Source organism: Uranotaenia lowii, chromosome 2 (genome assembly GCF_029784155.1).
Source record: "Uranotaenia lowii strain MFRU-FL chromosome 2, ASM2978415v1, whole genome shotgun sequence".
Lineage (NCBI taxonomy): Eukaryota > Metazoa > Arthropoda > Insecta > Diptera > Culicidae > Uranotaenia > Uranotaenia lowii.
Window position 1 is genome coordinate 331,984,563 of NC_073692.1, and position 26,809 is coordinate 332,011,371.

General features: G+C 37.6%; 1 protein-coding gene across 1 annotated transcript in view; it reads left to right on the forward strand.

The window, feature by feature from the left end:
* Positions 1-26,809, forward strand: part of LOC129744707 (protein phosphatase 1 regulatory subunit 12A) — a 194,263-nt gene that overhangs the window by 153,563 nt on the left and 13,891 nt on the right. Inside the window, exons 3-4 of the mRNA XM_055737373.1 lie at positions 15,970-16,077; positions 26,339-26,668. Coding sequence (XP_055593348.1) covers positions 15,970-16,077; positions 26,339-26,668 — 438 coding nt within the window. The remainder of the gene's footprint in view (positions 1-15,969; positions 16,078-26,338; positions 26,669-26,809) is intronic.

The following is a 26,809-nucleotide window of genomic DNA, read 5'->3' on the forward strand; positions in this document are numbered from 1 at the left end:
ATTTTCAAGCACATGAAACTGTCAAAGTTCGCGAAGAAATATCTGGTTTGGCAAGTCATCTGTACATGTGGCTTGAAAAACAGCATTTTCATAGCTTCCGGGACTGTCAACCAAAAAATTTACGTGAAAGAGTGTTTGAATAAACGTCTGCTGCCTTTCCTGAAGAAACACGGTTGTTCCGTACTGTTTTGGCCGGATTTGGCATCTTGCCATTACGGTGAAAAGGCCATGAGTGGTATGCCGCCAACAACGTGTAGGTGGTTCCCAAGGACAAGAACCCTCCCAACACGCCAGAGCTCCGCCCAATTGAGAAATACTGGGCTATTGTCAAGCGGAACCTAAAGAAGACCAAAAAAACTGCTAAGGACGTGCAGCAGTTCAAGGCAAACTGGCTTTCTGCGGCGAAGAAGGTGGACAAGGTGGCTGTACGAAATCTGATGGCAGGGGTTAAGCGTAAGGCCCGGCAATTCGGATTTGGAAAAGCGGAAGCCTAACTGAATATTTTTTCTAAATTTTATACTTATTGAACTTGAAAAAGAAATTTAAATTGAGTTTTTAAATAAACGATTTCACCGATTTACACGCGTTTTCCCTTGACCAAGTTTTGACCATATCACCCTTTAGCTGAATGAAACTATGAGTTCAAAGTAGTCGATGATTCCTTTGAATTCAGCTTCTTCAGCTTCTTCAAAAAATATGGCTTCTGTATAATGAATATCTGCGATAATTAAAATAAGAACAGTGACAAAACTGTGTTCATAATTTGAAGTGTTAACGATTGGACTTATAAGGTAAACAGCGCAGTACACGGAAAGTAATAAAAAGGTAAAATTTACCGAGTAACTGGGGTAGTTTTTCCGGCCCGAGGTAAATTTTATCTTTTTTCATTCACCTAGCAAAAACGTGTGTGTTTTGGGAATCTATGTTTCAATAATGTTCTTCCTTCCAACGATCCAGATCGGTGAGCTCCGATTTTTCTCTCAGACATCAACTCTGCCTTTTCCGTGTCCTTCCACGCCACCTTGGCCGCTGAATTCTTCTACAATAAGCACATTCCGTCCCTTCTCCGTTCGACTCATCCGGCCAGCTGGCGGATAATATTGGCTGCTCAGGAATGATGAGGAAAACACTTCGTAGCTTAGTAGGCCAATCTGTAATATTGTTTTATAATGAGAACTAGCGCACTAAAATGCATTCTATTTATTTATTTATTTATTTCGCCAAACATTGTAGGCTACATATATAATAACTTAAAGCTAGGGATTAAAATTTTCAAATAGGCTTAATAATAATGATTTTTCTTTACATTTACAAAGTCAGGTTCTTCGGTGCCTGTTACCGTAAAAACCTTTTTTCAGCTGCTGTTTTGACATAGTAAAGTCTATGTTCTCATAATATTTATTGTAACTATACATTAAACCATTCATTGGACTATATTTTCTATAGTCAGTTCGAGTAGAGGTTATTATGAAAAGATTTCTTGTCCTTAAATGATGGCAAGGACAATAAAAGTTTAATTGATTTAGTAGATAATAGATAGATATAGATAGATAGATAGATTCTAATGCTAAATTTACCTTTCTGTTCCAATTTCCTCGTATTGTGCACGTCGGAATTGTTACCGTTTTCTAAAGCGCAATGCAGGTCAACTTTACCTTGCTACGAGGTAAGATTTATCTCGAAGATGAAGAACATACCTTTTTTGGATTTACCTTTTTTCTAGAATTCTATCTGTTTTGTCTGCTCGATTCAAGTCATCTTTACCTCTTTGTGAGGTGAGTTTCACCTCGGTGGGATAAATGTTTCCTTTTTTGATTTAACAGCTTTTCACCTTTTTATCTCGGTATATTTTACCTTTTTATTATTTTTCGTGTACTCAAATTGATTGCTTCCACAGTAGAGTTCAGAGCATTTGGGAACAAGTTACCTTCAATAGCAGAGCAGATAAATGAAATTTTTCTTAAATCTCATCAACCCTCTTAAACCTTTTATTTCACTGAAAAATTCACTGTAGTTTAACTTTACGATTACAAACAACTTTTGATTTGCAAAACACTTTATCGTTGAGGAAAATGTTTTAACATTTTTTCTAAGTTTGCATAACCACAGACGCCAATAGCTTAATTTTTGGTACTTTTTGGATCATTGTTTTTACACATTTCAATGATTTTTTATTTAAGGAAAATGGACAATTTAGTTTAAGGATGTACACTGATGAGCAATATAAGCTATATACAATTCGTAAGATCTTGATGAGACAAGAAAAAGTTACTAAGGAGTCAAGAAAATCTACCTCTACTTGATCTGATATTTTCACTCAAAAAATCAATCCAGGATACTGCTAACTCTACTAAAGTTTAGTTCTTTTAGAAATGGGACACAATCTTTTGCTAATAACTCATTTACTAGTAATCGGACATTTAAAACTTTGATAGCATTTTGTTTGCCTGTGAAAATTACTAACCGACCTATTTTTTTTCAAAATTTTGAATTCATGAGTTTTTGAGATATTTACGATGCAAGAAAAAAGAAAAAAAAAATATCTTGCACAGTTTCCTCCAAAAATCATCATTATCAAATTGATAGCTCAAAAAATTGTTCATTATTAAAAAAAATTAGTGTGTGAGAGTGGTGGAAAAATATTCAAAAACAAGTCAAAACTGTCCACAAAGTTCGAATCAAGCATTGTGGTGAAGCACATGATCGGCAACTACGTTTAAGGGTTATCAGGGAAGACAAGTCTCAGACCATAATTTTTAATTTTCAATAAACGAAAAACTAAATATACCTAGATCGGTGAAATGTCCAGCAATTTTGTCTCTGATAAGCTAACAATGTTGCCTAATTATGAGTCATTCAAACCTAATCTCAATCAACAAATTTTTGCTAGTTCCAGAGCTCGTAACCTGTGAAGCTGGTATCTAGGCAATGAAACGGGTTTCTGAAGGCCGACAAAACTTGTGAAAACCCCTATATCAAACAAATTCCTGAGTTTGAATCCCATAACATGTCTGCTCGCTGTAAGGTCCCTAGCATATTAAAGTATGTATTTACAGGTTGTTTAATGATTTGCCAAGATTCTGTTCCTTAGCTAAGCTTGTTTGACTACTCATATCTACCTACCTTAAATCATTGAACCCGAAATGCTTCTCTAACATTGTTATCCTAATATTAAATTTTTTTCATTATTTGAAACAAAAAACATACTGAATACATTTCAAGCTCCATGATCGCTGGCGTGGCTAAGTAGAACGAGTTGGTTGCTATTCCGTGATTGATCGAGGCCATCAATTTTATGCAAGGGCCAAAAGAATGCAGCTTGGGATTAGCAATTCATTCTCAATGCACAAAACTCATGCTCTCCCTTTAAAATATGATCAATAACAACGCCGGCCACGTTCTAGTAGTCAATGAGGGATGAAGGAAGGATTGTTAGTAAGATACTTTTTAGGATCAACCATAAATCTGTTATTCCAGTTTTCTTAAAAAGCTTGTTTTGAAAAACTCTGAAACAATGATTAGTCAGTATCACCAGCTATAGAAACCGTCTATACATCTGCGAATCTCTAGTCAAGTATCTCAGGAAGGGTTGGGTTTGTAAAAGAGAGGTTTGAATCAGGAGCCATTTTGGAAAATGGTGCGATCTTCGTTTTACCTACACCTCCAATGCTCCTAGACATTTCCTGAGAAATCTCCTATTAATACGTACAGACTACGGTGTGTTATTAATTTAAATATCCAAAAACAATTATGAACACTTAAATAAAACATATTTAGTTCAATTTCAAATTTATAAGATGATGAAAAAGATGTCGAACATTAAAACTGTCAAAAATATTTGATAAAAATAAAGATGCAAATTATTCAATTTTAAAAACACGTTTCAAAAAATATCTGGATAAAATGCATCCTTTATATTTCGAAATAAATTTTTAAATTGCTATTTATTCAATAGTAACAGTAACATGACTACGGGCACGAGACATGGATATTGCTCGAGGAAGACCTGCGTACACTCGGAGTATTTGAGCGACGAGTGTTAAGAACCATCTTTGGCGGCGTACAGGAGAACAGAGTGTGGAGGTGAAGGATGAACCACGAGTTCGCGCGACTCTACGGCGAACCCAGTATCCAGAAGGTGGTGAAAGCTGGCCGGATACGCTGGGCAGGACATGTTGCGAGAATGCCGGACGACTGTCCTGCAAAACAGGTGTTCGCTACGAATCCGGTAGGAACAAGACGAGCGGGGGCGCAACGAGCGAGGTGGTTAGTAGAATTGGTCGATCTTGGATCGATCCTTGGAAGATCGATGTTTTCAACTCCGATTTTCGATTTTTTGGCCAGGAAAAAATCGATTAGATCGGTTTATTTTCGATCCGATCTTTCGATCTTTTTTTCTCATTTAGGGAAAATAAGGTTATAATGGCCACCTTAAAGAAGACGCTTATTTAACCATAGGAAACAGCAATAATATGTGAGTTACATCATTGTTATAAACGTTTAAAAATACATTTTAAATTTTTAAATTTCTGAAAACCAGTCACTGTAGGGGATGTATAAGCATCATCAATCGAGGCACGATGAGCGTTTTCTGCCGTAGAATCTAGCAGCGAATATAATTTGATGAAGTCAACAGAATTATAGAGCTACAGCTTGACTAGTTTACATCTGACGATTTACCTATTGGTAAGGTGTCGGAGAGAAAATCAGAAAACTAGAGTTCGATTACTGGTCAAGCCGTTTTTTTTTTCATTTAGCATTCATGATCAGTTGAAAACAATTTTAAATTTTTTTTATTTATTTCAATTGAATTTTGAAAATTATTTCCAAATTTTGTGAATTGGGTGAAAGGTGTTTGTGATTGATTAAGAATAAAAAATTTGCTAGAATTTGCTAATCTTAAGAAATAATAGCAATTTTCCAAAAAAAAAGATTTTTTTATTTTTTCCCGCATATTTTTTTCGAAATGTCTCACATTCATTCAAAAATTCAAATCAAAATACCTTGAAATAATTTCTTTTAATTTCTATAATATTTCTTGTCAGTACATGACATAATGTATCAAAGCGTTTTCGAGATATTTAGATTTTGATTAGTGTTGTTTTAAAGCACCAACTTTGGTTCACCTCACAAAATAGCGCTTATTTTTTTTTTCTTTCCATATGTAGAAGTACTATACAAATTTGAAATTTTGTCTTTTTTGCAAATTTTTCATAAAATGCAGTTCCTTCTTGAACAAATTGAAGAAATCGATTAATCGGAGATCGATCTTCAAGCTCCGATTTTTAAGATAGATCGATCCCAGAACCGTTCATCTGAATCGATCTTGGAGATCGATCATTTCCCGAAGATCGAACAATCCTAGTGGTTAGACCAGGTGGAGCGTGATCTGGCGAACGTGGGGTGCCCGAGAAATTAGAGAACGGTTGCTATGAACCGAGTGAATTTTAGGAATTATGTTCGTCAAGTTATGTCGTAAGACGGTATACTATGTAAATAAAAAATAAATAACATGACAGAAATAATATCCTGAAATGTAATTCTGACAGCTATAAATAGAAAAATGTTCATGAAGGTTCTCTGTCCTGATGAATCGTAAAGAATTTTTTCACGCTAAAAAACTACAATACTACCTAGTTAACATCCAGTTTCTGAAATTATTATTTGATATGCATAAATCAAGCAGTTTAATGTGGGAATGCCTAAATATATAATTTAAAAATCTACAATTGCACACAATTTCGGGGAAACATCCCTTGTGAAATGTTTCGTAACTTGTTTAGAATCATCTTACTGCTATATTTTGTTATGAGAAATTTGTCGAAACCACGAGAAATCAAATCAAATGGATACATAATAGAAAACACTTAGCTGAAAATCCATCGGCAGTTATCTCGAAGGTCTACGTTCGACTTGAATTGGAATTTCCAAGATAGGCTCGCTGGACGTTGTTCCAGTACTGGCTGCATCGAATCATCAGAATTTACTTTTGCATATTTGCACAACTGTAGTTGAATTATATGCACTGCAATTGATTTATAATGTCTAGGCACAATTTTAACGAATTTTTGGCTATTTAAACTATTATTTTGGAAAATTTTAACGGAGCACCTTTATACTTCACCGAAATGCCATTAATCATTAAATTAAAAAATTTATGATGTTTGTTCATATTTCATATTCATGAAATGGCGGACATGTCACAAAAAGGCTATTTGACGAACTTTTTGGAACTTCAAATCGATGGAATGCTATTTGAGACCCAATTTGTAACTTTCATACTGAATGGATGCGATTGACATGTCACAAAAAAGGCTATTTAAGGAACTTTTTGGAACTTCAAGTCCATAGAAGGCAATTTGAGACCCAATTTGTAACTTTTATACTGAATGGATTCGATTGATATGTCACAAAAAAAGGCTAATTAACCGTTCGTTTCATAAAGTAACAATTTATTTTGATTTTTAATGTACTCATCATTCCCAACTGTTAAAAATTATATAAAAAAAAATCATGAAATGAAGGGTTTGGGAACTATTTGGAACTTAAAGTCCATAGAAGGCTATTTGACACCCAATTTGTAACTTTTATACTGAATGGATGCGATTTACATGGCACAAAAAAGGCTTTTTAAGGAACTTTTGTTCAGCGAAATTTAAACTTTGCAGCACGTGTTTAAGTAGATATGGGACTTTTGGTTGCTTGGGAAAAACAAAAAACTTCTGCTCTGAAATTTTCATAAATCCAAATAAAATTTATAAAACTGAAAAGTATCTACTTTTCATTCTTTGAAAAGTTAAATTGAAACTTTTAAGAAAACATAGTTAAGTTCATAAACTGATTTATACATAGAGATTTAGAGAACCTTCCTTAAAGAGAGACCGAATTATTCTCATATTGTTATTAATCAAGTTTTCTTCTGTTGTTCGGCTGCAGCTACTGAAGATAACTTCTTCATTTTATAAACAAAAACTACAACCAATACTACTGATACCTCTTTGGGAAGACAAGCAACATTTACTAATGACGTAAAGCCACAATCAAACAAAATCTTAACTGGCTGAAAGTAAGGCCATTTAACAAACTTTATTTTACCTTTTAACATCATACCTGCCTGCCACACCGAAGTCCATAAACTAATTCCCTTCACCCGGTGTCATTATTTTCCTTCATTTCCTTGCCCCAGCGCGTTTGTTTCGTTGTTCAAGGTCTGTCTCTTTAAAAGCTGTAGTCGGATGACCCAAAAACACCCACCTACACACACACCGGAGCAAGCAAGATGGAGTAACTTCCCGTCCCAATTGGTCCGGTATCTCGGTGCAGTTCCAGTTAAATGGTCACTATTTATAATCGTTTAGCATCAAGCATGGACAACATTTGGAACAGCTTGGGGCTGGAGGCCAGGGAAAAAAACTAGTGCTGTCAACTTAGAGGCTTATGTGGATAAGATGCAAAAACTAACGCCCAAAGCGTGTTTATACAGCCATTCAATTGCACCGTACAGTAATTTTCTAATCCATCGCGTCGTGTATCCAGGGTATAAAAGAAACAGGGCAGTTGAAATCCACTAATAGCAGGATTTTACTGTTATTCTTAATGATAAATTGTCATACGTAAATACTTATATTTACCTTATGTTCACGTTTGAAACCGGCTTTTAAATTTTGGCAATCATTAAAACTCATGGCTGGTCGAAACATAGTTTAATAATGCTGAATTGCTCAGCATTTTTCCTACGGAATCCGGCTAAGATTTAAGACTTATTGTACTGCCTTATTGGGGCACACGCACATAGCGACGACGTAATCACTCCCCGAGTTTACTGTTAAGCCCCTTTCATCAGTAAATAAGTATGGTAAAAGCGGAACAGTTTACGACGAACATGGGCCTACAAAGGAATGATGCGGGTATCATGGGATGATGAGACTCAATCAGGTGTGAAGCACCCGTACGTACTATAACACACATTATAGTAGAATGGGGGCTCAAGACGAAAAAAAACTTGAAAGAAATGTTTCCACCTCATCGTGTTGTTGTTCCCAGTTGTTGTACCGACATCATTAGGCTTCGATCGGGCGCTGCTGTTTCACATGGACCGGGCATATGTAGCAGGTTCCGTTCCAGCCGGAGTAGTAATAACACGGGAATAGGTCTTCGAGTCCAATGCGTATCCATTGGTGGCGTGAGATAGAGAAGGGACCGGATTAGCCGGAGGTGTCGGACGAATCATCCAGGAATTTGGACATAAGTGCTGCTGTGCTGTGTGTGAGACGAAATGGGGGTTTGTTTGTTTATGGTAAATCTTGGGTGATGGGAAACGGTGTGTTGGAATTTGTATCTTATTGGATTTGAAAAAGGGTCGGATAGGGCGTTGAGATTAGCATCAAACACCCAGGATGGGCTCGATCAGTGAGCTGCTACTACTAAAACTGATAATTGTCAACTGATTATAATCGGTTACTATCGGAAACTACATATTTAGAGTTGTGATACAGCTGATACCGGTAGGAAAGTACTGTGACTGTAATGTATGCACATAAAACCGCTGCAAAAATTGACTTTTCGTTCCATACTTTTTTTCGATGCCTTTTAGAACTTTCAGGACAACAAGGATCAGTATAAAATTTGAGATTATTTGGGTGATTCCTGAATAAGTGCAACTTTTTTTTGTTTCAATTATAGTCGTTTTTCCATCTTTATGACATTCGCGACGAATATATATCAACGTTGCAGTTGGCGGACAGTTATTGAAAAACTTATATTATTCCTAACATAAAAAGCTAAGTATTTCATGAAAAAAGTTGTAACCATTTCAAAATAAAAGTATTTAAAAATAGCAGGCTTTGCTAGCTAGAGCTTTCAATAATTTGATGAAATATTTTTTCCAAGGTTAAAGCTTACTTCAGATAGAATTGGAACAAAAGCAATTGCCTGTATTTCAGTTATTTATTTTTGTTTTACACAAAAGTAGCGTTTTCTTCATACTTTAATGAAAAAATAAGGATGAAATTATTCGTCACGGTTTTGAAAGAATTCTCTATTTTTTCCTGTAAAACGGCTCACTAGGCGGCGCACATCCTCTTCGTCCATCTTTTTTTTAAGTATGTAAAACCGAACACACACATATAGGATCTCAGTGAAACTTCATGTTTCTTTGAAGAGATCTAAATTCTACTTAACACTAAAGCGTACATCTTTCAAGGATATAATGGCTAGCATCTTACTAATGCTAACACCACCAGCCCACAGAAAGAGCACTATGTATGCAGTGGCCGAGACTCGATCTCATGACCTCTGGCTTAGAAGATTTGAACGCTATTCTCTAGGCCACGGTCGACGTTTTAGCTGTCTTATTCCACCAGGTCTTCGTCTGATTGATGTCTTTGACGGAATACCTTTAAATAAACTAACCCACCTGATCGAATCTTTCTTTCAAAATAAACCCTCATCAATACAATAAATCCAATTCCATAAGAGTTCATACGAAACCATGGGGTCCAGGTATGGTGTATGCGCTGCATTGAAGATTTGTCAAACTTAATAATCTAAAGAATGCATGTGAACATCTTAGGCAGAAACTGCGGTGAATCCGTGCACCCATGATGAATAACCAACATACATACATACAGAATATTTTCGTTTTTTTTGCCACGGTTGCAAATGCCCTGCCAAATCATAAATTTACGAGCAAATTTGCAATTTTTTCACTATTTTTACCTTTTTTCGGCTTCTATGTCGATTGTTCACAAAGAACAGTCGATTTGCGATATGTTAAAAGTAGCTGACAAAATTCCCACCACGCGGGCACCAAGAACTTTCAAATCCGTTCACCTGGAGAGCGCCATAATATGAGCTAAGAATGTTCTAATTCTAAATGAAGCATGCTTAATATGAATCAACAAATTCATTGGTTATGCAAACCAGTTTTGTGATTTTTTTTTTATTTTCATTCTACGATTAACTAGCATTCAAACCAGCAGTCAAAGACGCTAAAAATTCAAAAACTATAGTTTTAACTCTTTTTTCGTATAGGGGAGATAAGGACACAATGGCCACCTTAAGAAAGACTCATATTTACCAATAGAAAACAGCGATAATATGTGAGTTACTTCGTTGTTACGTGATCAGACACTATAAAAGTCTATTTTCTAACTAGCTGAAACTAGAACTAGACAAAAGTAGATAAAAATGTTTAAAAATGCATTTATATTTTTTCCCGAAAGCTGAAAATCAGTCACGGTAGGAGTATAGTGAGAAACTCCCTTGGGGAAGTATGAGCACTATTGATCGAGGCACGGTGAGCGTTTTCTGCCGTAGAATCTAACAGTGAGCTCAATTCGATAAAGTCAACTGAATCATAGAGCTACAGCTTGATAAGTTTCATCGGACGATTTGACCTATTGGTAAGGTGTCGGAGAGATAATCAGAGCACTCGAGTTCAATTCCTGGCCAAGTCGAGTTTTTTTTTTCATGTATCATTCATGATCATACATTTTGCACTAAATAAACGTTGAATCGTAGATCCATTTAACAAAGCAATAACACAATAATGAATATCTGTTTGTAAAATAAAAACAATTCACACACACTCATTTATTATGTTTTTGGTGCTTGTTTGTCGGATTATGCGACTAGCTGCATAATGCAACAATTCAAAACAATCGACCATGAATGGTAAATGAAAAAAAATCGCCTCGTCCAGGAATCGAACTCGAGTCTTCTGATTACCTCTCCGTCACCTTACAAATAGGTTAAACCGTCAGATGTAAACTAGTCAAGCTGTAGCTCTATAATTCACTTAACTTCATCGAGTTGGATTCCCTGCTAGATTCTACTGCAAAAAATGTAGATCGTGCCCCTATCAATGGTGCTCTGTTCGCCTCAATTCAACAAGTTAAAGTAAAAACGTGTTTTAAAATTGATTATAGCACAGATGAAATTAAAGTGAAAATCAAAAATTTAAAAATGATGAGAATTGATTAACAATGTGTACATCATGTAGCTAAGCGTATATTATACAAAACTATTCGTGAAAATTAGAGAGGGGTGTCCAGTTCGCGCGGATGCTCGTTATGCCCTTATCTCCCCTACCTAACATCAAATATCTTTCCTAGGGTACAACTTAAGATAGTAGTCCGAATCGATGTTGGCGCCTCGGCCGGATCTGACGTCGATGATGTCCGAGAAGTCTATCAAAACGTGGTCGATCTGTGATTGCGTTTAGTGGGGTGATCTCCAGGTGTACTTGTGTGCAAGAATGTGCTGGAAAAAGGTACTACATATGGCCATTCGTTTGAAGGCGGCTAAAGCTTTAAGTCTGAGACCGTTTTTTTTGATCAGCTAGTGCGGGCTGAATCTTTCAATTACCAGTTTGAAATCCTCTACCTGGCCGACCTGAGCCTTAAAATTCCGGATGACGATCTTGACGATGTATTCGACAGCGGTCATGTTCACGTTTCAGCCGGCCCTTGATTCGCAACCGGCACAATCGTGGGTCTATCAACCCGTTGAGATTTGTCTCATCGTAGTAATTGATGGTACCAATAACAAAATACACATAATTAGTAAACAAGTATTATATGTAACCATGGAAATAGTTTGGTATATAAGGTAGCGAAATTAGTTAAATAAAGTATTAGAGGCGAATCTACCAAGCAAGCCTCTCTAATAAAATAAATTAAATTAAATTAAATAAAGTATTCCAAGTTCTACCAGCAAGTAGTACAGATCTCTCCTTTCCACTGCTCAAGTGCTTCCACCAACAGGTTATGGGCTCAGCACTAGTAGAAAGGATGAGCAGCGGAATCAACAGTGGCAAGAAAAGCCAACGTCAATGAAAGTCAACGAGCCGAAGCCAGGAAGGACAACGAATCAGAAACCATCGAGGCAGGAACCAGAGCCACTGGAAGGTCGTCGATCTCGAGCCATATTGAAGTTGTTGAGCCATTGGAAGGTCGGCGAACCGGAGACCGTGAAAGGTTGTCGGACCAGGACCCAACTGGAAGATCATCGAATCGGGAAGCCAGGTAGCACGGGAAGTCGTCGGACCGGTGCAGTGGAAGGTCGCTGCACAACGAAGCAGTTGTCGGGCCAGTAGGTCATCGTACCGAAAGCCATGGAAGGTTGGCGGCCGGTATCATGGAACGTCGTCAAGTCAGGAACCAGGTGGTGGTCGTCGGGGCCAGGAGCCACTGGAGGACTTAAGAAGCGGGGTACTACGGAAGATGGTCAAGTGAAGGTCGTGAGGCTTGGACCACTGGGAGGCTCAGGCCTCAGGAAAGGCGGCAAGGCGAAAGAGAATGCTTCGAGCTGCAGCAAGGGAGTCGAGACCAGAGGTCAGATGGAAGGTCGTCGGATCGGAGCTAGATGGAGGTCGTCGGATCAGGAATCATGAAAAGTCGTCAGACCAGGAGCCAATTGGAAGGTCGTTGTACCTGGAGGCCAGTTGGAGGTCGTCGAGCCAGGAATCATGGAAGATTGACGAGCACGAGCTACTGGTAGATAGTCGAGCCGGAAGCCAGAAGTAAGGTCGTCGAGCTGCAACAGGGGCAATCGTAGCAAACGAAGGGACAAATAACAACATACACATAATTAGTAAACAAGTATTATATGTAACCATGGAAATGGTTTAATAGGTATATAAGGTAGCGAAATTAGTTAAATAAAATATTCTCAGTTCTACCAGCAAATAGTACAGATCTCTCCTTTCCACTGCCAAAGTGCTGCACTATATACAATTGAAGATCCTGATTCCTAAGACCACGGGGTCGTACACTATTCTGCTTAGTGTACGACCCCGAAAACCAATTCGAATGAACAATTACGGAGCCAACGACGCCCTCATCGGTGCAATGAAATCATTCAACCGTTTTTCGGAGCATTTTGACTTTGACGTTTCCAAGGATGTTTTCCGAAAAAAAGTGATAAGGGCCTTGAGAACCCCATAGTTAGAGTTGAATGTTTTGTTTTTTTTATTTTAATTTTAAGAAATCATTTGGAACAATATGTGATCAGTTGATTAGAAATAAATAACAAATACGACCACCACCTGATTACGCGCTTTTAGAGATCGGCAGTACTATGGAATATGTCTTAAGTTTTCAATTGCTGGTCTCTTTTCGTTGCGGAGGTCTTTGCCGTTTTTCATCCAAAATTTCTTGTCCATAGTTCTTTGCTTGTATTTTTTTTCAGTCACGAGCTCACAGCTAACCCCACTGATGAAATCCAAGCAACCGCACCGGGTCGGACTGTTGTTTTGTATTAAATATCCGAGATAACCCGGATAAAACCTGGCAATCTGGCAACCTCAATTTAGACCATAAAACATGCACACAAGCTTGTATATATGTAATCTTTGTCTTGTACTCATTCAATTGGATGCAATGTTAAAACAGGCAAATTGAGCAAGAAAAACAACTGTCTTTATCAAAGGATATATAATTTCTTTTTTTTTTTTTTTTTGGAAACGTCCAAACCGAAAATTTTGATATCAAATCTATCTCTGAATACGATAAGAATATCTCGTGGAGATGGGTTCGAGTAACAATTTTTATATGATCTCCTGATCGAGCTAGTATATAGCAAAAGTATATATATATATGAAGTATCAATCATTATCAACAACATACATTCCCTTTATCAGTCCTAATTCTCTTCGTCATTTGTATAAACGGAAGTCTCAATTTTATCTGATAGGTAGTTTTCATAACAATTCACTTCAACTTAGCGAAGCGCAGAAATTCCAAATCTCTTTACCATTTTTTCAACAAAAATCTTAATTATCTCCAGAAGATTTAATTTTGATTCATTTTTATTCATACAGAAATTTCAATCTGTTACGAGCGGAAATCTCAATCAACTCAATTTGCTTCTGTAGAAGAACTAATTTTGAAAAAGATAAAAGACGTCATCCGAGTCCATACTATTGAGTTGAATCCTGATATCCTATTATATGATGGGAGAGTGAATATGCTGCTTATTTGATTTGTTCCCTTCAACTTCTGTTGAACCTTGTTATATTTCATGCTTATCGTTCCAGTGATACGTAACTTCAGTTTTATACCGCAGCACTACTGTGAACACGTTATTTATCTACATAATTTATTCATCGGAGCATATTGATATCAAATCGTAAAATATGCCTCATAGCAGCAAAAGCAGATACAATCCAACTGCTTTGCCGGGCGTCGATTTTCACACCTCACCGTATCGTCGTCGTTGCACCACATTGGCATATTTTTATTTATTTAATTTATTTCGTTTTCGTTTTCCTCCCGCAATCGTGACTTGGGGAGAGAGGAACGGTCGTTTGCGAAGGTGGTGGCCCACGAAATCCGCCACCACGCTGCTGCCGCCTTTGAACTTTTGTGGTCCCACCAAAAACGGAGAAAGGGTATCAGCCACGAACAACGAACGACGACGGCGACGAGGTCCAGCTTTTAGGCAAATGAATTTGAAAGAAAAGCGAAGAGAGATACCTTCAATTTTATACGGAACATGACCACGAGCTGGCACTGTTGACAGGAAAACAAATTGAATTTCATCTTATCGCGGTGCCTTGTTTCCATATTACATCAACCAGCCTTATGGGCGTATGTGCATTTTTAAGTGAGAGCTGCTGCTGCAACACTGTATGTGGCTCGGTGGTTTGCCCCGAGGGAAATAATTTACGACGTTTTGTGACAGTACCGGGAGCACGCGGCCTCAACGGAATAACGCGCGCAAGCCTCGCGTGTTGATGAAAGGGTAAACTGTGGGAAAATATCATACTCCATTAGTGCATCGTTTTTATTATGAATAGATTTTTAATTAATTTCGTCAAATAATTGGTCCAAAACAAACGAGTTATAAAACGAGAACTCGCCCAAATTTGAGTTAAAAAAAAATCAGAGCAGTTGAAATTTGAAACTTTTGTCAACTTCGTGAGACCACATTCCCTGCTTTGGATCCGTCCTGCCAGAAAGCTGTTCAATGTTATTTATCTGATGCCCCCAGGGGTTCTGTGAACACTTACCACTGTTTGCCTTCAACGGATTCCGAACTGTAAGGGTCCAGATTTCCGATGTCACAACACAACTCGTCGTCGTCGATTCCGATAGACGTAGATATATTAAATGTGCCTTAATAGTTGTCACGTGCAGGACAAATCCGCAGCAGGGAACAGGCCCGGTGGCTTCTTCCGTTGCTCCGACTGCGAATCTCATTATTCTACTCACGATCAATTTGCCGACTGGTTTGTTGAGGTCAGTATACGTCATTCATTCTTGAAAAAAGAGCAATACAATCGTGATTGTTTGTTTTTGTCGGGTCGGCTACCTTATAGCGACACTAACGCCGTTTAGGTTCAATCAATCCGTTTGTCAAATAAAAATCAAGTTTTGTTTGCATTTGCTACATTGACTGAAAGATGAAGTATTTGTAAAGACCCTGCTTGGCTATGAAAAGATGCCAAAAGGCACTTGAATATTGTGTATTTTTCTTCTGTGGCGACCGTTAAAAGTTGGTTAACAACACTCAACGGTGTAGCTTTTTGAAAGTTTCCCCGTCTAGAAAAATCCAGAATCTACGATTGACAAATTTGCATGGTTTGAACTCAACAATTAGCTTAAAAAAAACCAAAATTCTACCGATGATTAAACGTTGTAAAAGGCAATATGTTAACATAGACCGACCGGCTTACCCGTTTAGTTTTAAGTGGACATTAAAACGATTCCTTCATTTCAACGCCAAAACTGCGCAAATATACTGATCGGAAATGCCGGCGCAAAAATGCTTTTGAAACTACCAGACTACCACCTACCTATATGTAACTAACCTAACTCAGTCAACGAGTTGCTAAAATATCTCTCTTTTTCGTTTGTCTTTTTCTTTCTTTGCATCCTCTCCGGAACGTCGACGGATCCATCATAATCTAACAACCTTAAACCAATTACGGCACCCGGTGCTGTGCGGTTCGTTTGCCCAAATCAGGAGAATACCAATCGATCACCTCTGCACGAGGCGGCGTCCAAAGGTGACGAAAAGGCGGTGGAAGCACTGCTGGCTTCTGGAGCCGATCGGAATGCGAAGGAGCTGCTGGTGAGTATCAAAAACTCTTAAAGAAATGTTATTAAAAAATATATTTTTAGTTTCTACATAACCCCTAAGTGTTAGTAAATTTAGTCTCGATTCACAGAATTGACCTCCGTATGAACCTTGATCTAATTTAAGTGTTCCGCAACCAGTTTCGTTTACACACCGTTCCTTTATTTACTTTTTAGCCTACGGACACGAATAAATCATTAGCGAAATTGAAACGTTTCCGAACTTAGATGGCGGTGTTGCTGTCAAATAAAAAAAAACGCAAACTTCCTGTGTTCGAGCTCGAAAGTGTTTTTGCGTCTGCCGGCTCTGCTTTAGAGCCAGCTCCCAGATTTGGAAATACTTCAGTTACTGCTTTCGGAGACGTTAGTTAAAAATTTTGGATGCACAAATTTTTAACTTCAGTTCATCGGTTAAACCGTTTATTTAAAAAATCAATTAAATTTCTTTTTCAAATTTAATTAGTATAAAATTCAGGAAAAATATTCAGCTAGGCTTCCGCTTCTCCAAATCCGAATTGCCGGGCCTTACGCTTAACCCCTGCCATCAGATTTTGTACAGTCACCTTGTCCACCTTCTTCGCTGCAGAAAGCTAGTTTGCCTTGAACTGCTGCTCGTCCTTAGCAGTTATTTTGGTCTTCTTTAGGTTCCGCTTGACAATAGCCCAGTATTTCTTAATTGGGCGGTGCTCTGGCGTGTTGGAAGGGTTCTTGTCCTTGGGAACCACCTGCACGTTGTTGGCGGCGTACCACTCGCTGGCCTTTTTACCGTAATGGCAAGATGCCATATCCGGCCAAAACAGTACGGAACAACCGTGTTTCTTCAGGAAAGGCAGCAGACGTTCATTCAAACACTCTTTCACGTAAATTTCTTGGTTGACAGTCCCGGAAGCTATGAAAATGCTGCTTTTCAAGCCACAGGTACAGATGGCTTGCCAAACCAGATATTTCTTCGCGAACTTTGACAGTTTCATGTGCTTGAAAATATCTGCTACTTTTCCCCTTCCTTTTGCCGTATCAAACTCCTGTCCCGAAAGCTGTTTGTAGTCGGCTTTGACGTAGGTTTCGTCGTCCATTACCACGCAGTCAAACTTCGTCAGCATCGTCGTGTACAGCCTTCGGGATCGCGCTTTGGCCGTCGTATTTTGTTTATCATCGCGATTTGGAGCCCCTACCTTCTTGTAAGTCGATAGTCCGGCTCGTTTTTTTGGCTCGATGCACGGTTGTAGACGATACACCCAGCTTATTTGCGGCATCTCGGAGAGAAAAGTTAGGGTTTCGCTTGAAACTACCGGCAACTCTCTTTGTCGTCTCAGCGGCTTCCGGTTTTCGATTTCCCCCCGATCCAGACTTCCTGGCTGTCGACAAACGTTCCCCAAACACTTTAATTACATTTGTAACGGTTGATTTGGCAACTTATAGCGATTTTGCCAGCTTTGCGTGCGAGTAGCTCGGATTTTCGCGATGCGCGAGTAAAATTTTGATACGCTGCTCTTCTTCCTTGCACAGTATTTTGAAAACTGAAGTGTGAATTCCAAAATCAAAATAGGAGCAACATTCTACACACACACCTTCAAAATGAGGGGTGTTCAGGTTTTTTAAATGCAGAATTGAAAGAAATACGTCAAGTTGATATTGATCAAATTTTGACCGTATCACCCTTTAATCTGTTTTGAATTCTGGGTGTGTTGTGTAGTCTTAATGAATTGTTCAACAGAAGTCTCAATCCGTTTTAATTCGTTCTGTTAGGAGAAGACTCAATCCGATTTATCTTTTACGCCATAAGCAAATGTCTCAATTCACTTTAACGTTTTATTCTTTAGCAGAGTTATCCATCCACTTTGATTCTCTGTTCTATTTTACAAGTAAAAATCTCAATCTGCTATAAAAGGTCTGCCGGAAACAAAAACATGCATCTTATTTCATTCATTCTGCCAAAACTACTTACCTAATCTCATCTGATTTGATTGACCTTACCAGCAAAAATAGGTGCCAATGTAATTGTTTCATAATCAGAACAGACCGACATTAGTAATACAAATAGAAACAGAAGTCTCAATGCAATGTATTCGAGAAATGACAAAAAATCAAAACCAATTATGTATGTCGGCTTTGCTGAAGCAATTTAACGTCGAATCAAGGTTGTACTCCATTTTCCCGAAAACCATTGCCCAGAATGAAAAATCACCAGAATTTCAATTACCAGAAATCCACTTCCCCAGATTTTTTTCCCAGAATGCACCATTTACCAGAATTTTTTTTCCCAGAATGAACCGTTTCCCAGAAAAAAATTTACCAGAATGAACCATTTCCCAGAAAATTTTTCGCCAGAATTGCCATTTCCCGGAAAATTTAATATATTTATCCAACCTGAGATTCAAAAATTTCAAATAAATTTTTTTCACAAAAAGTGGGTTCCCATAATACTATTCTTCTGCGGCAAAGCCGCAACCAACGAGGATGAAGGGGCCGAGGTGGCCTCCGACCCGCCGTCGGAAGCGACGGCCCTAATACATTGGTCTAGGTCTGCCGGGGCTTCCTAGGTCTGCGTGAAAGCTAGGGGTGATTCCTTAGCCCCGTCCGCCACACGACAGCGTGAAGGACAAAACGTCTTTCAAGTTCGAACGCGCAGCGTGAGGAGTCGGATACCAAAAAGGTTTTTAAAAGACCATGGTTAGCATTTAATCAATTTAAAACTTTAAAAAACAAAAAAAGTAGTGGTCCTGATAAAATACCAAGCAGCCTGCTAAAATCTAATTGTTTGGAATTTTCAAGAATACTTTCTGAGTGTTTTAATAATATTTTGGAAACGGGAATCTATCCAGAAATCTTAAAAATCGCAAAAGTTGTTCCCGTCTTTAAATCAGGTGATGCCACATGTATCAACAATTACCGTCCAATTTCAACGCTTAGCGTATTCAGTAAAGTGTTTGAAAAACTTCTAATAAACAGACTAAACCAATTCATTGATGAAAATAATATTTTATACAACTTGCAATACGGCTTCAAAGCCGGCTGCAGTACATTGATAGCTATGTGTGAACTGATTGATTTTGTCATAGAAAACATAGACACAAAGAAAATTGTTGGAGGATTGTTTCTAGACTTGAAAAAAGCATTTGATACTTTAGATCACGAAATCCTCCTCAAAAAACTTGATCGTTATGGTATAAGGGGTGTTGCTAATACCATCATTAAAAGCTACCTTACAGGTCGGAAACAATTCGTTTCTATCGACCAAACAGAAAGCTCTTTGGAACCACTTGATGTGGGTGTACCACAAGGCAGTAATATTGGGCCATTGTTATTCTTATTATACATCAATGATTTAAGCAATCTACCTTTACACGGCATTCCCAGACTTTTTGCGGTTGACACTGCTTTGTTTTATCCTGGAACTTGCCCAAAGATTATAGTTAAACAAATGGAAAAAGACTTAGAAATTCTTCACAAATACTTCAATAGCAACCTTCTAACTCTAAACTTATCGAAAACCAAGTACATGATCTTTCACTCGTCCAGAAGAGTTATCATCTTTTTTCGCAAATTCTACAATTGAAAAAGTTGACAACTTTAAATACTTGGGTTTGACACTGGATGAAACACTTTCCTGGAGTCCTCATATAAACAACATAATCACAAAAACATCGTCCTTGAGTGGCATTCTTTGGAGAGTCAGGAATTTTGTACCGCGTCATGTTCTAATGAAATTTTACTTTGCATTCATTCATTCCCAGTTTAACTACCTTATAGCAGTGTGGGGGAGGGCATCTTTGTCCCTTCTTGCCCGGTTGCAAACGTTACAGAATCGTTGTATGAAAACTATCTTCAAACTACCTTTCCTCTATCCAACTTCATTACTTTATTCAAGTACATCTCATAATGTTTTGCCATTATCTAAACTGTGCAGCTTGCAAACATTAATGTACGTGTTCGATAATTTAAACTCCACTGATAATAACCGTAATTTATTATTTAGCTCAGGTACTCGCTCTCGAATTACTCGTCAGTCGAATCATTTGCTTCAAAGTCGCTGTTCAACATCTTTCGGTCAACGCAGAATCTCCTACATTGGACCATTATATCTTACAACAGTCTTCCAGAAGTCTTTAAAAGCACTAACAACCGTAGCTCTTTCAAAACCCAACTCATTCGTCACCTCAAAGGAATACTCTAGTCCAGGGGTTTTCAGATCTTTTGCTTGGCGGAGCACTTTTCAATACCAACAATTTTGGCGGAGCACCTACATTTTTGAAAGAATGAAAAACCCGAGTTTTGGAAATTTGATAATTTTTATCATCGTAGTCATGAAAACGAGTAATGAATGGCTACTTTTGAATAGTCTTGTTTTTATTTACATTAAAAAATAAATGATTTCAATAGAACAAATACGCTTTCTTCGATTTTTCAAGCTGTAAAATGTTTTGTTCAATTTGTGTCAGTTGTAGTCTGATGTCTGGTTCCGCGTTTAGCCGGGTTCAGTATTTTGTCTTCGTTGCGAGATATGTGGAAAATCCAGACACACATAGATAAGTTGTGGAAAACGGCAGAAGGATAAATTTTGCTTCATCGGACAAAATATGAAATTCATTTTTAGTTGACACCAAAACTCCTCCAACGACTTCTTGGGAGCGAATCTTTCCTGTAGCTTTGAATCCGATGTCATATCTATCAAGCATTCTTGCGATGTTAATGATTCTGGTTTCTTTGACACTGAAAACTGCTATTCCACCCATTTCAAGTCTTCGATCTTTTTATGATATTCTTCGGAGAAATATTGCTAAAAGTTGTTCAACAAATCCTGCGGAAAAACATTGTAGTTGTAATTGTAAATGACTTTATTAGGTACGTGGGCCTTTTAGTTTAACTTTACATCAAGGAATACAATAAAAATATTTCAACGAAAAGTGTTGTGATTGTCATACCTAATACGTTTCTGTAAATACTCGTTGAGCTCTTGAAAATTTTCGGATGATAACTTCGAGGTTATTTCTGTTTGAATGCTTTTTAAATTTGGAAAGCTGTCAAGGTTGAGCTTTTTGAGCGATTCTGCTCAAAGTTTGATTTTGTGTCTCATGATTTTGCCGTTTGAATCGAAGATTGTTATTTCTTCACCTTGCACTGAAAGAGGCAGGTCATTCATTTAATGAAAAATGTAAGCAAAATAAGCCAACCTGACAAGCCAATGAGATAACCAGCAATTTTCGGTATGTTGTAGTATCGTGGAATGTTGGCTATTCATCATTTCGCACAACGCCTTGAAAAACCTTGAATTTTTCGGTCGAGCCTTAATAAAGTTGATTATTTTTAAGCTTCCGACCAAGATTTCAAAGATGATGATAGTTTCTTCATAGCGAATGCATGTCGAAGAAGGGTGCAATGACTACTACCGCAACCTTTGGGCTTTTCTTCGATCTTGGCAACGACTCCAGCAGTATTTCCAACCATAGCTTTCGCACCATCCTTACATACACCAATACAATTTTTCCATGGAATATCGTTGTCCGTAACACAATCATAATCATCTATTCCTGCTACATCTGAGGATTCGTCAAGCTGCATTGAAAATTTTGAAGTTATCAATCGTGAAACTAAAATGCCTTCAACATCTTCAACCATGTCACAAATTCGCCGAGAAACCGTATTGTCAGACATGGGAATCGCATTTACCAATTCCACTGTTTTATCACCAACCGTGACACGGACGACTTCTTGAATACAAGGTTTGAATAAGTTTTCAGCAATAGTATGCGATTCTTCAGCTTTTGCAACTCGGTAGCTCACTAAGTACGACGCAAGAACAGCCTTTTCATTGAGTGTATTTCAGCGATTAGTCGTGTTATTCTGAGTCAATGACAAGTCTTCAAGTTTACGTTTGAAAAAATCGTTCGGCTCACCTCCGTACTTCGGATGCACTTTTTCAAAATGTTGGCGCATTTTTGTCGGAACCTTTGAACTGTTGGGAAGCACCTTACCGGGCAGAGAACACACTGTGGCATGTTATCGCCCGTTTCAGTAAAACCCATTTCAAGAAACGTTTCGTGATATTTCCGTTTTGTTGTTTTTTTGACGTTGGATACATCTTCCGGCTGAAGTTCTTCGATTTCCCCCAAGTCCAGCTCAACATCCATCGATGAAGGTTCTGCTCTCTAAACATTGAACAAAACCAAATTAAAAAATAGTTGCTATTTAGGCACATTTATTCATACCTGTCGGCTGTGCTTCTGGATGGGGGTTTTGCAAATGTTCCGTTTTTTAACCAGCGATCCACAGTGATTCCAATCCCCAAATTTTCAAACTGGAATTGTAAAACAACAAATCTAAACTCAACACTGTGCTTGTTGACGTTGTCATATGCTATATGAATATTTTTTTTCTCTTAAGCTTCGATGAAAATGAAACGATAAAAAAATCAGAGTTTTTCAAGATTAGTTTATGATTTTCATTGCGAACGTCGCGGAGCACTTTCAAAAGCATTGCGGAGCACCAAGTGCTCCGCGGAGCACGATCTGAAAACCCCTACTCTAGTCAATAACCAAATCACCTTGCCAGTTTTTTTTCGCGTATTAGTCAATAATTTTATTTTTAATCTGTTAATTTTAATTTAGTAGTAAAACATTTAGTACACAGTTAGAAAAATCCTTGTAACATTACATGCAACTGCATGGGTAGAAGGGAATCGGGTATTTACATGTATCAATACGGCTTAGTTCATGTAAACTTCCCATCGCCTTCAACTTATTTGTTTACTGTAAACCTACATTTCCAATCAGTCTTTTTAGTATGGTTGTTTATCCAATAAGAATTTGATCGATATTTGTCGATAAGAGATTTTAATATCTTACACATAGGGGAGATGAGGGCATAACGAGCACCCGAGGCATAATGAGAACTACGCTTTTCTACGAAAGTGCGTATTTTCTTAAATAAATTTTCATGAGGATTTGTTTCGTACTTCCTATAGTATTAATTTTTCACAAAAAAAGGAATCTCCTTATCATCTTTACAGAGATATTTAAAAAAAACTAGCTTGGTTCTCAAGTTACGAAAATATTATAATTTTTGAGCACCACGAAATAAGCTGTTATGATCTTAAAATAACCTTGATCAATACGCACTGCAACATGATGTACACATTGTTTCTCAATTTTTACCATCAAAAAATTTTTGATTTTTCCCTTTTATCAATTTTAAAACACGTTTTACTTAAATTTGTTGACTAGGGGCATATAGAGCACCATATTATCGAGGCATAATGAGCATTTTCTGCCGTAGAATCTAGCAGCGAATTAAAATTGATTTCTAGAGCCACACCTTGACTAGATTTCATCCGACGACTTAGCCTATTGGTAAGGTGTCGGAGAGGTAATCAAAAGACTAGAGTTAGATTTCTGTTCGAGGTGATTTTTTCCATTCACAATTCATGATCGATTTTTTTATTGTTACATTATACGGCTAGTAGCATCATCCTCCGAACAAAGCACTTAATGTATGAGCGTGCGTGAATTGTTTGTATTCTACAAACAGACCTAGATTATTTTGTTATTGCTTTGTTTGATGAATCTACGACTCACCTGACTTCATCGAATTGAATTCGCTGCTAGATTCCCCGGCAAAAACGCACATCTTGCTCTGATTAATGGTGCTCATACTGCCTCAGGGGGGGTTCTCATTATGCCTCCACAGTGGCTGGTTTTCAGCTTTTGGCAAAAATTTTTAAAATGCATTTTTTAACGTTTTCATCTAGTTTTTCACGTTTCAGCCCGTTAGGGAATAGGATTTTCAAATGTCTGAACACGAAACAATAATGTAACCTCCATATTAGAGCTATTTTCTATGGTTAAATAACCGTTTTCCTTAAGGTGGCCATTATGCCCCCATCTCCCCTACATTTTATTTGATCCACACAAGAAAAATTGGTATTCAATAAATTTTCACGAATACCGGTTTTTGGTGCTATTCCCCCGACGAAGGCAACGGCGATTGACATGCTGGTAAGAAAATAAGTTGTCATGCACTTGGGGTAGCCCGAGCTTTCGTTGAATTCAAGTGGCATTTTTTCTGGAACAAATAAAATTGATCATTTGATATAATAATTACAATAATTAGAAGGGTATTAAGTTTTATTTCTCACTTACTTGCTTTAAAACTCAGCATGCACCACCTCGATTCGAACAGAAGCGAACAGCACACGAGCAGGTACAACGAAATACGGTCGAACGTTGCGAACGCTAAGATTTACATGAAATTGCAAGCTAATTGATGAAGCTCGCCTTCGTTGGGAATCCAATAGGAACAAATACAAAACAGAATTGGCAAACTGACGTTGACGCTGAATTTTGCATGCGGTGACATGTAAAGTTCATCTTAGCCTTTAAATGTTATATTCATTTTCATATTTTTCGTGGGGATGATGTGAAAACGTGCAATGTAAGATTACATTTTTCTTTCTGTGTAGTAAAACATTCTTTTTTTAATTTTTCTTTTGTAAAGCATTAGTTTAATAGATTCTTGTTTAATTTTTGTTGTTTTGTTAAATAAAATGGATCTCTTAAAAGGAAATCATTTTCCACTGAGATTCATGTCTAAATTTAGTTTATCGTATCGTACCCTTTCCCCGCATAATGTAAATATTTTTTTAAGTTCTCAGCATGAGTAAATTTTGCTCACGTTAAGTTGTTGTTGATAATTGTTTTTTGCTGTCAGGCATGCTGAGAACAGAAAGCGTCCATTACCAGGGGGCTCAAATGAGCCTCTTGGTATGGGGGAGTGTGGTGGGCCGCTTTATATATAAAAAAAAATTAAAGTACCCAAACCATAAACCAAGCACAATATTGGTTCTAAAATAAATTTAGTTGAAAAATTTTAAACCTGTAATTTCATTTCAAAAATCATTCTGAAATCACATGAAATTTACAAGAATTCTTTAGAAAAAAACATATAAAAATACTAGAGTAAAAATTCTAGGATTTGTGCCATTCTGGGAAATGTTCCATTCTGAGGAAAAAAAAATCTGGGAAATGGTCCATTCTGGGAAAAAAAATCTGGTAAATGGTGCATTCTGGGGATGTTTTTTTCTGGGAAATGGTTAATTCTGGGGTTTGATTTCGGGTATTTGTAATTCTGGGAAAAATTCATTCTGGGCAAAATTTATCGGGTAAATGGGATACAATCTCAAATCACATCACCAGCGTTCAAATCGTGTTGGAAGCTTCCAAAAAAAATTTAAAGTATATTTTGCTAAGAATAAAAGATGACAAAAAAATTAGATCCCAAAAACCAGAATGGTATTTTCTTCCCAGGATGATTCGACTCAATATTCATAAAAAAATTCCCAAAAAAGTATGCTTGTAACTAGATTCAAAACTTCATACGGTCTCTTTTTAAATAAATTTAGAGAACACATTCTGACGACTATGCTCTTTGAAATTTTCTACAGTGTTCCTCAAAAACTTTTATGAAAAGTTCAAGTGAATTTTTATTGCAATTTTTTAAACTATTCTTTTGATTGGTGATTTAAACTTTCATAAGATCAAATGAAATGCAATATATCATAAGGTGGCTGAGATCTGGTCGATAAAAATTTGCTTGTTTTCAAGGGAGTGATCCCAAACTTATGGTCAGCAGTGAATACGTAATGTCATGTCTTATTGTTTGATAACGTTCGGTAAAAATGACCAAGCAAAAACACCGAATCGATGAATATTACAGCTGGTTCGGTAAATATTACCTGATTTCGGTAATTATTACAGAATATTGGTGAAATATATCTGCCTGGCACTTTTTTTTTTTTATTAAAACTCTTTTTCATTTATTAAAAAAAAAAGAAATGCAGCTGATTAACGTACTCCGCATGTTGAACACTCTGAAAAAAATTATATAGCGTTTGCGTTTAATGGATTTTTACCTTTTTTGTGTAGGTCTGTATAATCAAAACAATAAAGAATATTCTAATTAACAACTTATTAGGAGAGTTTTGAAAGTTGAGATTTCTTAGATAAAAAATGTTAGCACGTGTTAAGATTCCTTCTGATTAACCAATGAATGTGTGTAACACTTGGTGCGTATGTTTTGTAAGTAGTTTTTCTCTATAGGCGCGCGTAAGCTTTCGGACGCCGTAAAGAACAGTGGAAAATTATAATTGATATGCAGATATAAGTAAATAGCTGACTATTTGATTCAATAATATAGACCATTGATCTTCGAGGAAAAGCTTGCAATAAATCGATGTAATAAATAATAACCTTCTCCATCCGCAGCACGGCAACACCCCACTGCACGAGGCCGCCTGGAAGGGCTACAGCCGCTGCACCAAAATCCTATGTTCCTTACCGAGGGTCGCCCTCAAGCCGCCTTCCGGTGGACTCGGGGCCACTAGCAAGCTGCCCCACCTGGATCTCATAATGAAGGATTCCAGCAGCAAGCTGAAAAACGTGGTGCAGGAAACCAAAGGGGCCCTGCACAGTGCTCTCCTGGGGGCCCGCAACTTTGGTGGCTTCTCGGCGCTCCATCTGGCCGCTCAAAATGGACATAACCAAAGCTGCCGGGAGATTCTGCTGGCCGGTGCCGATCCCGATGTTCAAAACAATGTAAGTACTCGTGGAACGTGTAAATCGACCTAAGACAGGAGTTCTCGAAGATTTCCTGGAATTCGCTTGCGAACAAGTGTATGCAATTATGAGCAAACCTCATAGGTATTTATATGGATAGAAAACTAATGATGAACCCCC